General features: G+C 41.5%; 1 protein-coding gene across 1 annotated transcript in view; it reads right to left on the reverse strand.

The window, feature by feature from the left end:
- Nucleotides 1–19,071, reverse strand: part of rhobtb3 (Rho related BTB domain containing 3) — a gene marked incomplete at its 5' end in the record, with an annotated part of 135,028 nt that overhangs the window by 77,797 nt on the left and 38,160 nt on the right. Inside the window, 2 exon segments of the mRNA XM_080728392.1 lie at nt 9,312–9,511; nt 11,333–11,531. Of these exon segments, the coding sequence (XP_080584518.1) occupies nt 9,312–9,511; nt 11,333–11,531 (399 nt within the window).

Genomic DNA, 19,071 nt, shown 5'->3' on the forward strand with positions numbered 1-19,071 from the left:
CAAAAAAAAAAGAAAGTGCTTAGTTTTTGCAGTTCTTTGCAGTCTGTGTACAGTCAGAAGGAGTCTCCTGTAGGCTGTTTGGTGTGGAGACACCTTTAGGCATTGCCACATAGGCATCGACCTTTGTCCCTCCCCATCTCTCTCCCCCATTACCTATCAGTCTGTCCTATCAATAAAGGCATAAAAGCCCCAAAACTAATCTTAAAAAATATTCAGTCCATTTCTCCCATTTTTCAAGAAACAGTTCTTCCTGTATCCTGAGTTTGTGTGTAAATCTCTCCATCACATTAATTCCCTCCACAATGCACAGCCTCTGCTCACAAATTGGAGGGTCACTTTTACACCACAATCTTGTTATTGTTTTTCTGCTGGCTGCCAGCAGCACCTTGACCAGATACATGTCGTCTCCATGTGTGTTTTCCTGTGTCAAGTTTCCTAGATACAGTACAGCTTGTCTTTGGTATTTCATATTTCAATATCTATTTTATTACTGACTACACAACATCCCAATACTTGTAACTTTTTGGACAACTCCAAAATATATGTTCGTGGTCAGCGTCCATGTATCCACACAATCTCAAGCATAGTTTAAATCAAGGGTCTTCAACGTTTTCAGGCCAAGGACCCCTTAGTTGAGAGAGAGATGAAGCAGGGACCCCCACAACCCATAGATTCCATATAGTTTCATTGTTTGACAGCACAATCATCAGTGTATTTTGGATTCATGTTAATGTGGGTTTTCAGATATTTAACCACTTGAACCGTCAATAAACCAGCAAGAGCCGTTGGCCGCCGCGTCCACGTCCATGGACGCGGCCGTGGACGCGTCCATGGACGCGGACGCGAAAAAAACGTCCGTGGACGCGAGGCCGCGTCCACGGACGCAAACGGCCGGCCGTCCCGGCCGTGGACGCGGCCGTGGACGAGGCCGTGGACGCAGACGGCCGGGGACGCGGCCGTGGACGAGGCCGCGGACGTGGACGCAAACGGCCGGCCGTGGACGAGTCCATGGACGAGGCCGCGAAAAAAAGGCAGCGAAAAAAAAAAAAAAAAAGTGTCTATTGTATGTATTTTTTGATGGAGAATTCAAATATGACCTTCTTTTTTGATTAGGACAACTCTAACCTGCATCAATTGGTATTTTATAATTGCCAATTGTACCCTATCCATCTGAAAAACAAATTGGATGTCTATTGTATGTATTTTTTGATGGAGAATTCAAATATTACCTTCTTTTTGGGATAGGACAACTCTAACCTGCATCAATTGGTATTTTATAATTGCCAATTGTACCCTATCCATCTCAAAAACAAATTGGATGTCTATTGTATGTATTTTTTGATGGGGAATTCAAATGTTACCTTCTTTTTTAGATAGGACAACTCTAACCTGCATCAATTGGTGCATCAACCTACTATCTATCTATGTATCTATCTATCTATCTATCTATCCATCTATCCATCTATCCATCTATCTATCCATCTATTTATTTATACTTCACCTTTAGTCCAGAAGAGAGTTCAGCATCAGGAACTTGCACACATGTAACTGTGTCATGACTGTGTCATGGAGCTAAAACAGGGCTATGTTAAATACTCAAAATGACTCTGATGGACCAATCAGGGTGGTGGTGGGGGGAGGGATCAACAATAGACAGAAACTGGATAATGCTTTGTTAACTGTCCCACCTAAGTCCCTGCTAGTCTGAACAAACATCACCTTCCCTCTCATAACACTACTACTACTACATTTATATAAAGCTGCTCTTGCATTTGAATTCAAGTCTGACACAAGTTAAGGTTAACTTAGGTAGTATTTCATTTTGCTGGCTTTTAGGGTCTGTGTGTGAGTGTGTAGGCTCACAAATTATTATAATTGTCATTAAGTGACTCTATCTATCTATCTATCTATCTATCTATCTATCTATCTATCTATCTATCTATCCATCTATCTATCTATCCATCTATCCATCTATTTATTTATACTTACTGTTTACATTTTCTATAAATATTTATTTCTATATAAAACTCAGTTGTGTGGAGTTATTGTGTGCCTTTTCTTGTAGCTAAAGAGTCCATTTGTTCACTAGACATTAAGTCAAGGTTACTATTTTGAGTTGAAGCTAAGTGTTTTATTGCTTTGTGGTTTAACATGATTTAAAAGGCAAATTCATTGTTATGGTTACTTTAGAAGACTGCTTTTGCATTCATGAGTTAAAAAGAGAGCCAAGCTAATTCAAAGAGTTAAGTTAAAGGAACACAAAACATGACCTAACTCGCTGCCATTGGACAGACAGTTACAACATAGGCCTACTCTTATCTTTCACAGAACAGACAATTATCATTTGTTTTATCTATTTGAGACTATGTAGCTGCTCTATGGGAAATAGAGCATTATATCAGCCTATTCAATTGATAATGACCAATGGGTGCCAGTTTCTAAGTAGTTAACCATATTAACATAACAATATATGTGGCCTAGACATGGATATTGCCCAATCAACTCGTAATCTACAGAAATGTCCACCACATCACACAGTATAAAACTTAGTAGGCTCAGTGGATTCACCTATGTTAAATCATGTCAGGTTAGTTTGGTTCAAGGTTCAAGTATAATCATTTATGAGACAAAAATGTAAACAGCACAAATGTACAATCACATCTCGGCTAGAATGATACCATAAAGTCCTGACTACTCCTTGTTATTGTGGTCCTAAATACTACAATGATTAGTTTGGATGCATTGCTTCTATCATGTCCAATTAAAAATAAATACATTACATACATACAGAAATCTGCCTTCTCCTGTATTGTATTAGTGACATTCATTATAAATAGTAAAATAACAGGACAGAGCAAAAAAGGCCTCTGTTGTGTCTTTATCTGATCACATGCAATCAGACACTCACACTGCACAGCAATATATAAACTTTATTACAGGCTCAAGGCCCACAGGGTAAGAAGACAATACATTACAAAGATAATAATTAAAAAAAACAACAACAGAGAGTACATTCACAAAGCCCCACCGGAGCTAAAGAGGCACTCATGCCAGTGTCCTCTAACGGTAGACGTGTACCTGACAGAGCTTTCCCCACATTGGTTACAGATATAAGGTTTCTCTCCGGTGTGAATTTGTTGGTGTATTTTGATATGTTCCAGTCTAGGAAAGCTCTTTCCACACTGGTCACAGCAATAAGGTTTCTTTCCAGTGTGATTTTTCTGGTGTGCTTTGAGATGATGCATATCACTGAACCTTTTCTCACACTGGACACAGCAGTATATGGCTTCTCACCAGTGTGGATTTTCAGGTGTCTTTTCAGAGCCGTCTTCAGAGTGAACCTTTTCCCACATTGGTGACAGCAGTAAGGTCTCTCTCAAGTGTGAATCTTCTTGTGTTGTACGAGGCTAGATTTTACAGTGAAACGTTTGCCACAGTGTTCACAGCAGTAAGGCTTTTCTTCGGTGTGAAATCTCTGGTGTACTTTCAGAGCAGCCATTAAACTGAACTTTTCCCCACATTGGACACAGCTGTATGGTTTCTCTCCTGTGTGAATTCGTTCATGTATTTTGAGATAAGACAATCGAGTAAAGCTTTTCCCACACTGGTCACAGCAATAGGGCTTCTCTCTAGTGTGAATTCTCTGGTGTTCTTTTAAAATCCCCTTTTGAACAAATTTTTTCCCACACTGGTCACAACAATAAGGTTTCTCTCCAGTATGTGAACGCTTATGATCTTTTAATTGTCCAGACCGAGCAAAATACTTCCCACATTGTTCACAGCTGAATGGCTTCACTCCGGTATGAATTCTCTGGTCTACTTTGAGATAATAAATTGAGCTGAAGGCTTTTTCCACATTGGTCACAACAGCACTGTCTTGGTTTAACTGAGGACAGCACAGGACAGGGAGAGAAAACACACACCTGATAAGAGCCAGATTCACACATTGATCAGCATTTAAGTAACATCATCATTATTATTGTTGAGTCTGAAAAGAACAATACAATGTGATAGATCTTTACACATCTGACCCATAACATTATTAGCAATTCACATGGTTACAATAATAGGTGAGTCTTCTAGCTTTTTAAAAATGTAATATTTCATTAATTCTTTCTCTTACTAAGTGTAACATCCCACTTCTTAATTGTATATTATTTGGAAAGGGTTAGCAAAATGTTTGCCATAAATTCAATGCTGAGTTGCATTTGTTTTCCTACATTTTCCCCTTCAATGTATTATTACAATGTATTTACTATTTCTTACTTAGGTCTACTTAACTTTGTATTTTTACATTATTATATTGATCAACATTAACACATAGTGTGTGTTAGGTTAGGTTAGTTGCAGAGTGTCCACAACTGTCCAGAATACACTGTACATAATAGACTCCAGACTTCAAGTGAAGATGAAATCTCTAGACGGCACCAGCGGCAATTCTGATGAACGGGTGGAACCCAAAGACCATCAAGATCTCTGTAAGTCACAGACTGAGTAAGTCTCCAGATAAACTCACACACATCAAAGTGTTTAAACATTACTTTTATCATTCATGACATAATATCATGTTACTGTTACCTACATGCCTTTATATGGGGAGAACCAAGCAACTTTGACCCAGTTATGATTTTGCTTTTAATAGAAAGGAATCCCTTACATTGTTGTATGTTAAATTACTTTCTGATCTGTTTGTGTTCATTATAACAGCCACAGGAAAGATACATTGTTTCAGATTGTTCCAGAGACTGATGACAGACCCTGGATGTAGCTCTGTCAGGTACACGTCTACCATTAGTGGACACTGGCATGAGTGGCATGAGTGCCTCTTTAGCTCCGGTGGGGCTTTGTGAATGTACTCTCTGTTGTTGTTTTTTTAAATTATTATCTTTGTAATGTATTGTCTTCTTACCCTGTGGGCCTTGAGCCTGTAATAAAGTTTATATATTGCTGTGCAGTGTGAGTGTCTGATTGCATGTGATCAGATAAAGACACAACAGAGGCCTTTTTTGCTCTGTCCTGTTATTTTACTATTTATAATGAATGTCACTAATACAATACAGGAGAAGGCAGATTTCTGTATGTATGTAATGTATTTATTTTTAATTGGACATGATAGAAGCAATGCATCCAAACTAATCATTGTAGTATTTAGGACCACAATAACAAGGAGTAGTCAGGACTTTATGTTATCATTCTAGCCGAGATGTGATTGTACATTTGTGCTGTTTAAATTTTTGTCTCATAAATTATTATACTTGAACCTTGAACCAAACTAACCTGACATGATTTAACATAGGTGAATCCACTGAGCCTACTAAGTTTTATACTGTGTGATGTGGTGGACATTTCTGTAGATTACGAGTTGATTGGGCAATATCCATGTCTAGGCCACATATATTGTTATGTTAATATGGTTAACTACTTAGAAACTGGCACCCATTGGTCATTATCAATTGAATAGGCTGATATAATGCTCTATTTCCCATAGAGCAGCTACATAGTCTCAAATAGATAAAACAAATGATAATTGTCTGTTCTGTGAAAGATAAGAGTAGGCCTATGTTGTAACTGTCTGTCCAATGGCAGCGAGTTAGGTCATGTTTTGTGTTCCTTTAACTTAACTCTTTAAATTAGCTTGGCTCTCTTTTTAACTCATGAATGCAAAAGCAGTCTTCTAAAGTAACCATAACAATGAATTTGCCTTTTAAATCATGTTAAACCACAAAGCAATAAAACACTTAGTTTCAACTCAAAATAGTAACCTTGACTTAATGTCTAGTGAACAAATGGACTCTTTAGCTACAAGAAAAGGCACACAATAACTCCACACAACTGAGTTTTATATAGAAATAAATATTTATAGAAAATGTAAACAGTAAGTATAAATAAATAGATGGATAGATGGATAGATGGATAGATAGATAGATAGATAGATAGATAGATAGAGTCACTTAATGACAATTATAATAATTTGTGAGCCTACACACTCACACACAGACCCTAAAAGCCAGCAAAATGAAATACTACCTAAGTTAACCTTAACTTGTGTCAGACTTGAATTCAAATGCAAGAGCAGCTTTATATAAATGTAGTAGTAGTAGTGTTATGAGAGGGAAGGTGATGTTTGTTCAGACTAGCAGGGACTTAGGTGGGACAGTTAACAAAGCATTATCCAGTTTCTGTCTATTGTTGATCCCTCCCCCCACCACCACCCTGATTGGTCCATCAGAGTCATTTTGAGTATTTAACATAGCCCTGTTTTAGCTCCATGACACAGTCATGACACAGTTCCATGTGTGCAAGTTCCTGATGCTGAACTCTCTTCTGGACTAAAGGTGAAGTATAAATAAATAGATGGATAGATAGATGGATAGATGGATAGATAGATAGATAGATAGATAGATAGATAGATAGATAGATAGATAGATAGATAGATAGATAGATAGTAGGTTGATGCACCAATTGATGCAGGTTAGAGTTGTCCTATCTAGAAAAGAAGGTAACGTTTGAATTCCCCATCAAAAAATACGTACAATAGACATCCAATTTGTTTTTGAGATGGATAGGGTACAATTGGCAATTATAAAATACCAATTGATGCAGGTTAGAGTTGTCCTATTCCAAAAAGAAGGTAATATTTGAATTCTCCATCAAAAAATACATACAATAGACATCCAATTTGTTTTTGAGATGGATAGGGTACAATTGGCAATTATAAAATACCAATTGATGCAGGTTAGAGTTGTCCTATTCCAAAAAGAAGGTAATATTTGAATTCTCCATCAAAAAATACATACAATAGACATCCAATTTGTTTTTCAGATGGATAGGGTACAATTGGCAATTATAAAATACCAATTGATGCAGGTTAGAGTTGTCCTATGCAAAAAAGAAGGTCATATTTGAATTCTCCATCAAAAAATACATACAATAGACACCTTTTTTTTCTTTTTTCGCTGCCTTTTTTTCGCAGCCTCGTCCATGGACTCGTCCACGGCCGGCCGTTTGCGTGCACGTCCGCGGCCTCGTCCACGGCCGCGTCCCCGGCCGTCTGCGTCCACGGCCGCGTCCACGGCCGCGTCCACGGCCGGGACGGCCGGCCGTTTGCGTCCGTGGACGCGGCCTCGCGTCCACGGACGTTTTTTTCGCGTCCGCGTCCATGGACGCGTCCACGGCCGCGTCCATGGACGTGGACGCGGCGGCCAGCGGCTGTCTCTCCAATAAACTTGACTTTTCACTGTACTTAGTCATTTCCCCTCAAAAGCTTTTTTGCAATAGCAGATCTACAAGCTTGTAGATCTGCTATTTTTGGCAAAAGTTCTCAGAATATGGAAGCTATGGTTCAAGTGGTTAATATAAAAAAGGAGAAAAAAGTTTCTATCACACAAAGATTTGAAGGAACCCCTGTAGTAACTCTGAGGACCCCCTAGGGGTCCCGGACCCCCTGTTGAAGACCCCTGGTTTAAATCATTTTTAAAATTATAGATACATAACAGACAGTTCTGGACATACAAGGTTTCCACCCGACAACAACGACGAATTAGCTAAAAGCATGTTTTTGCCACGTTTGGCCGGACATGTACCGTACCTCTAGCCCAGGGGTGTCGAACTCATTTTGGGGTGAGGGCCGCATTGGATGAAAGGCGACTTGATGAGGGCCGAACCAGTCACGGATCGGATGGCATGCACACTCGCGCACATGTTCGCTCTGTTTTTCTTCCTGTCGTCTCAGCCACTGCTGTAGCTAGCAGTATATCATTTTACAAATTGTGTTAATTATTAAGTAAAATAGCTACTTTCATTATTGGTATTACAGTTGCAGTTAGGTACGAGAGATGCTATTTGTTTAAAGGAGTAGTTCATCCCCAAAATGACTTTTTTTCCTTTGATTACTCACGCCATGGAGACTTGAGTTCAATAATATATTTGTATTTTATTTGTCGCATTACTAAGACAAAAATGTGATAATAGTACACTTCCCCCCATGGATCCATCCAGAATCAATAGGCATGCATTTATTGTAATCAAATTTCTGTTTTAGGAATGAGTCTCCATTGGCTCCATGGCATTTTGGGGGTGAACTACTCCTTTAAGAAGTGCCAATAAGAATAAACCATTTGATAATAGAATAATTCAATTTCTGATATAGAGTCTCTGCTATAATTTGTAAATGGCTAAAAAAAATATTATTGATGCAGGACAATAATTATTTTTATTGTGTTTTATAATAAAAAGAATAAAAGTAATGAACAATAATGGCATATTCAGAAAATATCTGAATAATTAAAAAAAATACATTTTATTATTATTATATTTTTTAAATAAGTTATTTTCTTAACATTAATTTCCATGTCTAATATGTGTAATCTTTGAGTACAGTTCGAATATTGTAGGTATGTTCAGGTATTATTCATAGCCAGACCCCCCACCCCATTCCTAGCAATGCTGTCATCTTCAAAGAGAGAGAGAGAGAGCTGGTCACTTAACATTCCAATCAATCAACTCAATCACTGCCAGGTGGGAGAATCCTAGCCTGCAGTGAGCAGGCATTAGTTAGGTTAATTCTCGCGGGCCGGATCCGGCCCGCGGGCCGTATGTTTGACATCCCTGCTCTAGCCTGATAAATCAGTCCGCACATTACCACCCCCTGTTGGTGGGTGGTGTGTAGTGTGGACTGACCCCGGAGTAATAATATTTTATTTCTTCTCGCCCGAGGAGCGGGCGAATTGAATGGGCCAATCAGGGTTGTATGCTTGGGGCACGTGGTTTGGCGTCTGGTGGATTCCCAAGGCTGGTTCGGTCCCAGCCCCCCCCCCCAGCCCTCTCCTTTCAGAACTCTTCTGCCCACGTGAGAGTCCCTAGTGGACTCTGATTGGTGCTCTTCTGCCCACGTGAGTCGCTTGTGGACTCTGATTGGTCCCTGAAAACTGTCATGGCAGAGTCAGGCAGACGCCCGCTCGACTCGAATTCTTTTAATAAACTATACAATAGTGCCGTTTCATTACGTTTTAATACCATTTTGCACTAAGGTAAACATGCAATCATATAATATGTTATAAGAAATAACGTATCTTTGCAATGTCACGCCACGTCGTCGGGGGCTCTAAGTGTGTGTGTGTGTGTGTGTGTGTGTGTGTGTGTGTGTGTGTGTGTGTGTGTGTGTGTGTGTGTGTGTGTGTGACCTCAATAGGCTTTAGCCCCCCCCCCCCCCCCCAGAAGTGGAATGTCTCCCCGAAGGATCAGACTCTTTCCCAAAACGAAGTGAAACGTAGAGTGTGAAGAGTTTGACGCTTGCAGTCAGGTAACCGTACCTCTGTACAGGAACATGAGGGTCTCCCACAGGCACAGACACAGCAGGGGGTCCTTCACCACCAGGCGAGAGAGGCGTCCGGCCTGGGGTCCGGCGTCCGGCCTCGTCATGTCGTCCACGATCCCCCCATCCCAGGTAGACAGCAGGGAGTGGGGGCCACCGTCCCACTCTCGACACACGCACCTCGACTGGGGACGCTCCCTGCCCGGACAAACAGTCCAGTTAGTAGGGGTGTAACCATACATTCAGCACACGCACCTCGACTGGGGACGCTCCCTGCCCGGACAAACGCTCCAGTTAGTAGGGGTGTAACCATACATTCGACACATGCACCTCGACTGGGGACGCTCCCTGCCCGGACAGACGCTCCAGTTAGTAGGGGTGTAACCATACATTCAGCACACGCACCTCGACTGGGGACGCTCCCTGCCCGGACAAACAGTCCAGTTAGTAGGGGTGTAACCATACATTCAGCACACGCACCTCGACTGGGGACGCTCCAGTTAGTAGGGGTGTAACCATACATTCAGCACACGCACCTCGACTGGGGACGCTCCCTGCCCGGACAAACAGTCCAGTTAGTAGGGGTGTAACCATACATTCAACACACGCACCTCGACTGGGGACGCTCCCTGCCCGGACAGACGCTCCAGTTAGTAGGGGTGTAACCATACATTCAGCACACGCACCTCGACTGGGGACGCTCCCTGCCCGGACAAACAGTCCAGTTAGTAGGGGTGTAACCATACATTCAACACACGCACCTCGACTGGGGACGCTCCCTGCCCGGACAGACGCTCCAGTTAGTAGGGGTGTAACCATACATTCAGCACACGCACCTCGACTGGGGACGCTCCCTGCCCGGACAAACGCTCCAGTTAGTAGGGGTGTAACCATACATTCAACACACGCACCTCGACTGGGGACGCTCCCTGCCCGGACAGACGCTCCAGTTAGTAGGGGTGTAACCATACATTCAACACACACGCACCTCGACTGGGGACGCTCCCTGCCCGGGCCAAACGCTCCAGTTAGTAGGGGTGTAACCATACATTTGAACAGGGGGGTCGCACCAAATTCTGGTCCCAGCTCACAGCGCGGCACCGAGTGCCACGCTGCGAGCTTGTAGATCTGCCAGATCTACATGCTCATAACACCTCGCGTTGCGAGGCGTTTCGAGCATGTAGATCTGCTGTTTTCACAATTTCTGACTTTAATATTTGACAATTTGACCGATGTTTGGCCAGAAGGTACCAAAAAGGTCAGTCCTTAAATTGTCACTTTAGAAATGTGCATATACCATGTACTGTATACACTTATACCGTACTATGTTGATGTGTTTACTGTTGAGTGAGAAAACAAACAATCTGGGGACCCCCTCCAAAATAATTTGGGGGTCCCCGACTCCCACAGGTTGAGAACCACTGATTTACACAACCCTGAGCTCTTCTACCAAAGTGTAATAAATATGCGTTTAAAGGTATATTCAGTGATTGTATTTCATTCAAATAATAAAAATATAATTGGTACATTTTCCATTCATTCTCCTCACTAGAATGTGTGCTGACCATATAAGGACTTCCACCATGGCCCGTGTTGCGAGCATAGCTAGATTCCGTTTTCAGAGGTGGCCAGCCAGTCCTCGACCAATCAGGGTATGGTCGTATTTATGTTATGATGTTTAGTTATGATGGTCAAAATAAAAGTTTTGAGAACCACAGTCGCTCTGAATTAAGAACGTCTGCTAAATGCCTAGATTGTAAACTACTGAACTTAAAATTCCATACAGTCTCATAGTAAATCAGTATCATACATATCCTGAAGCTGGAGACGTAGGCCTACCGATATTCAGTGATTGGGTCTAATGATCAAAACGAGAACATTATAATGGTGTAAAAAATCTATAAAAAACTAAACATTTCCACGCTGTAAAGCCAGTAAGGAACAAGATGACCCCCGGCCACTTTCATTATCACTGAATACACCTTTAACCGTACAGTGCGTGCTTGCGTTCATCCCTACCTGGCCTTGGGGGGTCCCAGCAGCAGCTGTCTGAAGTAAGGGCTGACGGCGCAGAGCACCGAGGCGTGCGCCCAGCCCAGCTCCTTCCCCGACTCGCCGGCGTAGAACGCCACGTCGGCGAACTGCACGCCGCGCTCCAGCAGCCACTGCATGTCCTGCGAGAAGCTGGACTCCTCCACGCGGATGGGCGGGAGCCGCGCTGAAACACAACGTAAAAGAAGGCAGGCCAAGTGTCAGGAACACAACGTACAGCAGGCAGGCAAAGTGTCAGGAACAACATATACAGTAGTCCTTTCTGGATTTTTAGTCACCGACAGTCAGCAACCATCAGGGGTGTCACAAGGAGGGGGGGGGGGGGGGGGGGAGTGGGACTGAGTTACCAGGGCCAAAGGTGGAGGGGCCTTAATTATTTAATACTTAAGCTATTGGAAAATAGCAGATATACAAGCTCACAGCGCGGCACCGAGTGCCGCGCTGCGAGCTTGTAGATCTGCTATTTTTGAAAAGCCGTGAAAATGTGTGCAAATCTTTGAATATATTGTATTTTTTAAGCGAACATTTGTAACTCAAATTTTGCTTCTGGGGGGGGGGGGGGGGGGGGAGCCCTGGAACTAAATATTTTGAGATGGGGGTCCGTGGCCAAATACATATCATTTTGGGGGTCCTTCACATGAAAAGGTTTGAGCACCACTGACATGGAAACAAACAAACCTTAGAAGGATTTTAAATATTCAAAGACTTTTTCACGATTTTTCAAAAATAGCAGATCTACAATCTGCACTCAGTGCCGCGCTGTGAGCTTGTATATCTGCTATTTTTCAACAGTCAAAGCACAAAATAACGCGTAATAATGCATTCCCAGTCTAAATGGGTTAAACCCCCACCTCCCCCTATGAAGAACATTCATGAGGGGCCCGCAGTGAATCCTTGTACCCATGGGGCCCAGAATTTGGTGCGACAAAAGAAGGCAGGCAAAGTGTCAGTAACAAATATATAGTAATTTCTTTATTTTCAGTCACCAACATTAAAACATTAAATTAACTTCTGAAAAGAATTCTAAGCCTACACTAGCCTAATGGTAAAACTAGTGGAACCGCTATCTTGCCACACGTGAATAATTGTGGTTGTAAACAATAACACAGACAATATAAATCCTTAGTCTAGTAGTGGGAAGAAGAGGTTATCATCATGGCCCCAAATAACTTTTAAATATCTTGCAATTGGCGACGAGTCTCTTACGAAATCGGCAAGAGTTCCTCTCATCATTTTATATCGGGGGGGGGGGAGGGCTCATCAAGGCATTTTTGCAAAATGGAAAGCAGAGTAGCGTACAAACTATTCCTAAAATACTACATGATAAACGTTTACTTTTCCAAATATGCTTCCTAACGTGTACATATTACATTATTAATATTAACACTTATGTTGCAATGATTTTTTCTCTTCAATGTCTCGTGTTGCCATGGTTACCATAGACTTCCATGTAATTGTGCAATTGTGTAAAAAGTGCACGCCCATGCCTAAAATCCAAATCCAAATCCGCTTGGAAATCCGTTCAGGCATTCATGATTTATCAGCCATTATGTTTTCTTCAGATGTAAACAAATATGGCTGCCATGTTTGAAAGAATGAGTTGGTATGGGGGTTAAACATGCAATTTCGCGATCGCGATCATGCCTAATACATTTCTGGAGGTCCAAAAAAAAAATTGAAAAAAAAAAAATTTTGAAAAAAAAAAAGTTTTTTTTTTTTTTTTTTTTTTTTTCAAAAACGGCCCAAACTCGGGAAACTCGGGGTTGGCACAGCGGTAGTACCAATACAAACTCGGGAAACTCTGGGTTGGCAACATAAACATTAAACAAGTGTGAATCAATAATATTAGTTTACTGTCATGAAACTGTACCTTTTCCTATGGAATACTTCTAGTCAAGCTCGCGACCCTCCTTGCTCATCGGCCCCCACCGTTAAGCTCAGGGTGACCGGGAAAACCGCGGCCGCCTCTCTCTCCCTGTCTCCTGTCCTCCTATCTTTATTGTACTATCCATAATACCGCACCTGGGGGGACAGGGCCTTCTCTGTCTCTGCCCCCACCCTCTGGAACGCTCTCCCCAACCACCTTAGAAGCGCTCCCTCCCTCCCCTCCTTCAAAACCTCACTCAAAACCCACCTCTTCAGGATAGCCTACCCCAGCTGAGGTCTGGAATTTATGCCCAGTGTCCCCGACTGACTTTTATCTTTTTAATTGTTGAATTTACTGTTTTTATTCTAATAAAAAAAAATTTTCCTTTGTTGTTCAGCGCTTTGGGTACTTAGAAAAGCGCTATATAAATCCAAGCTATTATTATTATTATAATAAAGGCAGAAAAAGACCCCAAAAAGATCTTAAAAAGACAAGGTTATGGAGGAGAAGTTGTAAAGCGAGAAATACGTGAGTGTGTGTCTGTGGGGGCGGGGGGCAGGCAGGCATATCTGTAAGTGTCCCCCAGTAAATCATTGTCTCATTATAATCCTATTCATGCTTAACACACAGCCCACCTCTGCACCCCGCCTGGTTTTAACACACAGCCCACCTCTGCACCCCGTCCTCGTTTTTATGGTCGCCTCGCAACGGGACGGCCGTCCCTGAATCAGTGCTCCTCGCCTTTATGTAAAACACTTTGTAACTTCCATAAGTGCTCTATAAATAAAGTTTATTATTACTATGGAGAGGAAAGTCTAGTGTATTATATTTAAGCCATTTAGGCCTGGGATTATTTAATACCTTTTAGCTATTGAAAAATAGCAGATCTACAAGCTTGAGCTTGCTATTTTTGAAAAAGTCATGAAAATGTGTGCAAATCTTTGAAATATATGTATTTTTAATGTGAACATTTGTAACTCAAATCTCGCTTTTGAGGGGTCCCTGGAACTAAATATTTTGACATGGGGGTCCGTGGCCAAATACATATCATTTTGGGGGTCCTTCACATGACAAAGTTTGAGCACCACAGACATAGAAACATAGGTTTTTCAAAAAGTATTTAGAAGACACTTCGGGTCAAAATATTCAAAGATGTGCACAAATGTTCAAGATTTTTCAAAAATACCAGATCTACAAGCTCGCTGTGAGCTTGTATATCTGCTATTTTTCAATAGTTAAATCATAAAACAAAGCGTACCCGGTCTAAATAGCTTAATGCATGACACGGCGCAAGCCGAGTTAAGAGGTGTTGGACGGGGACCAGCGGCTACCGGCCCGCGCTCGCCTCGCTCGCTGGCTCTTTTGGCAGGCGCTCTTCACGCTGTCAATCACTGCGTGTAAACACTGCGAGCCGTAAGTTGTCAAATCAATATGTAACACTATTTATAGCAGTACCAGTTCAATATGTAACACTATTTATAGCGGACCAGTTCAATATGTAACACTATTTATAGCAGTACCAGTTCAATATGTAACACTATTTATAGCGGACCAGTTCAATATGTAACACTATTTATAGCGGACCAGTTCAATATGTAACACTATTTATAGCAGTACCAGTTCAATATGTAACACTATTTATAGCGGACCAGTTCAATATGTAACACTATTTATAGCGGACCAGTTCAATATGTAACACTATTTATAGCGGACCACTTCTCATTTGCATTTTACGTCGTTAAAACTCCGATGGCTGAGGCCGGGGCGTCAGGGTGGGGTTAGATTCCAAACATTTGCCCCACCACCACCACCGCAGAGACCCCGTGGGTTCAATTCCCCACAGCGGTGCCCCTGGCCTGGCCTGGCCTGGCCTGGCCCGGGTGGGTGCGCCAATAAACACAGTTGGCAGTGTTGTGGCGTAGGAGGCTGGCAGACAGAGGACTGTGTCCTTGTTGCAGCAGCATTCCATGCGTATCAGTGGAGTCGTTTGCATACTTAAATCGCTCGTCTCCGCCGCCCCGTATCTTCTCTGAGCAGGGGTCATGCCTCCATGCCTCTCGTGCAAACGGACATGAATTTATTTAAGTTCACACCTCGCCAACGCTTTAGTGTCACAACAGGGTGTTTTAACAAAGAAACAAGCCTGTATGCATATCATATCAATAGTGTCATGTAATGACTCTGGTGTACCTTTATTGTGTAGTGATGTCCACTAAATACCACAGCACTAGAACACACAAAAAACGTTGAACATTATTCTTAAACTAGAAAAAAGTAGTACGCTGTATATATAGTAAAGAATATTGGATGTCCCTCTCCTGGCATTTTTTTCTTTACTGGATCATACACCCAATCAATGAACCGTGGTTACAATTTGCAGCTCACAAAAAGGGGAAATGAAAGCATTATGTAGACCGATTTCCTGATACCTTGGCTTAAACATCAGTAGCACAGGAAACTTCAACAAAGCTGCAAACAACCTGAGAGAAAAGGCGAGAAGGCCTTCTTTCTATGCCATCAAAAGGAACGTTAAGCTAGATATCCCAATACAAATCTGGTTAAAGATACTAGACTCCGTTATAGAACCCATCTCCCTCTATGGCTGCGAGATCTGGGGTCCCCTTGCCAACCAAGAATTTGAAAAATGGGACAAACACCAAACTGAGACTCTGCACGCAGAACTCTGCAAATCTATACTCCACACCCAACGGAAAACAACAAACAATGCTTGCAGGGCAGAATTAGGACGATACCCACTCATTATAAAAGTAAAAAAGAGAGCACTTAAATTCTATAATCACCTAAAAGAAAGCAACCAGACAGGCTCCATAACATAGCCCTCAACCATAGTGAAAACCTACAGGGTTGCCCCCTCAGCCAGCTGGCCCACTGCATAAACAGTAGCTCAACTACCAAACGGAAAACACTTTGGACCAAACCAGATTATAAGAAAACGAAAAGAAAGCTACCTAATATACTGGAAAGAGAAAACCCAAAACCAAAGCAAAATGGAATCCTATCTGGCACTAAAAAGAGAATATACATTAGCAGAATATCTGAGCACAGTAAACGACCCAAAACTTAGGAAAGCCTTGACTAGGTACAGACTCAGCGAACACAGCCTTGCAATAGAGAAAGGCCGACACAGACAGACCCCGCTCCCAAGGGAAGATAGACTATGCACCCGCTGCACACAAAATGTGGTGGAAACAGAGCTACACTTTCTATCTAACCAGTTGCCCACTATACCAAGACATCAGAGACACATACTTCCCACAGATCACACACACCCGAAGTTTCAATGATGAAAAACTCCCATACCTGCTGGGAGAAATACAACAATGTTCGAACACAGCAGCAAGATTTGTGAACGGTTGCGACAAAAGAAGGCTAGAAACACAACCACCCTAAGGACTACAAACCATGGATTGACATCTAGACCTACTGCACATACAGTATGAAACATCTAGACCTACTGCACATACAGTATGAAACATCTAGACCTGCTGCACATACAGTATGAAACATCTAGACCTACTGTACATACAGTATGAAACATCTAGACCTACTGTACATACAGTATGAAACATCTAGACCTACTGCACATACAGTATGAAACATCTAGACCTACTGCATACAGTATGAAACATCTAGACCTACTGTACATACAGTATGAAACATCTAGACCTGCTGCACATACAGTATGAAACATCTAGACCTACTGCACATACAGTATGAAACATCTAGACCTACTGTACATACAGTATGAAACATCTAGACCTGCTGCACATACAGTATGAAACATCTAGACCTACTGCACATACAGTATGAAACATCTAGACCTACTGTACATACAGTATGAAACATCTAGACCTACTGTACATAGAGTATGAAACATCTAGACCTACTGTACATACAGTATGAAACATCTAGACCTACTGTACATACAGTATGAAACATCTAGACCTACTGCACATACAGTATGAAACATCTAGACCTACTGTACATAGAGTATGAAACATCTAGACCTACTGTACATACAGTATGAAACATCTAGACCTACTGTACATACAGTATGAAACATCTAGACCTACTGCACATACAGTATGAAACATCTAGACCTACTGTACATACAGTATGAAACATCTAGACCTACTGCACATACAGTATGAAACATCTAGACCTACTGCACATACAGTATGAAACATCTAGACCTACTGTACATAGAGTATGAAACATCTAGACCTACTGTACATAGAGTATGAAACATCTAGACCTACTGTACATACAGTATGAAACATCTAGACCTACTGCACATACAGTATGAAACATCTAGACCTACTGTACATACAGTATGAAACATCTAGACCTACTGTACATACAGTATGAAACATCTAGACCTACTGCACATACAGTATGAAACATCTAGACCTACTGCACATACAGTATGAAACATCTAGACCTACTGTACATACAGTATGAAACATCTAGACCTACTGCACATACAGTATGAAACATCTAGACCTACTGTACATACAGTATGAAACATCTAGACCTACTGTACATACAGTATGAAACATCTAGACCTACTGTACATACAGTATGAAACATCTAGACCTACTGCACATACAGTATGAAACATCTAGACCTACTGTACATACAGTATGAAACATCTAGACCTACTGCACATACATCTAGACCTACTGCACATACAGTATGAAACATCTACTGCACATACAGTATGAAACATCTAGACCTACTGCACATACAGTATGAAACATCTAGACTTACTGCACACACAGTATGAAACATCTAGACCTACTGTACATACAGTATGAAACATCTAGACCTACTGCACATACAGTATGAAACATCTAGACCTACTGCACATACAGTATGAAACATCTAGACCTACTGTACATACAGTATGAAACATCTAGACCTACTGCACATACAGTATGAAACATCTAGACCTACTGCACATACAGTATGAAACATCTAGACCTACTGCACATACAGTATGAAACATCTAGACCTACTGCACATACATCTAGACCTACTGCACATACAGTATGAAACATCTAGACCTACTGTACATACAGTATGAAACATCTAGACCTACTGTACATACAGTATGAAACATCTAGACCTACTGCACATACAGTATGAAACATCTAGACCTACTGTACATACAGTATGAAACATCTAGACCTACTGTACATACAGTATGAAACATCTAGACCTACTGCACATACAGTATGAAACATCTAGACCTACTGTACATACAGTATGAAACATCTAGACCTACTGCACATACAGTATGAAACATCTAGACCTACTGCACATACAGTATGAAACATCTAGACCTACTGCACATACAGTATGAAACATCTAGACCTACTGCACATACAGTATGAAACATCTAGACCTACTGCACATACAGTATGAAACATCTAGACCTACTGCACATACAGTATGAAACATCTAGACCTACTGCACATACAGTATGAAACATCTAGACCTACTGTACATACAGTATGAAACATCTAGACCTACTGCACATACAGTATGAAACATCTAGACCTACTGTACATACAGTATGAAACATCTAGACCTACTGCACATACAGTATGAAACATCTAGACCTACTGCACATACATCTAGACCTACTGCACATACAGTATGAAACATCTAGACCTACTGTACATACAGTATGAAACATCTAGACCTACTGCACATACAGTATGAAACATCTAGACCTACTGCACATACATCTAGACCTACTGTACATACAGTATGAAACAGAGCTGATACCTTCAAATGCATTTTGAGAAAAAAT

The sequence above is a fragment of the Nannobrachium achirus genome, assembly GCF_963921795.1.
Source record: "Nannobrachium achirus genome assembly, chromosome: 6".
In the NCBI taxonomy this organism is placed as follows: Eukaryota; Metazoa; Chordata; class Actinopteri; order Myctophiformes; family Myctophidae; genus Nannobrachium; species Nannobrachium achirus.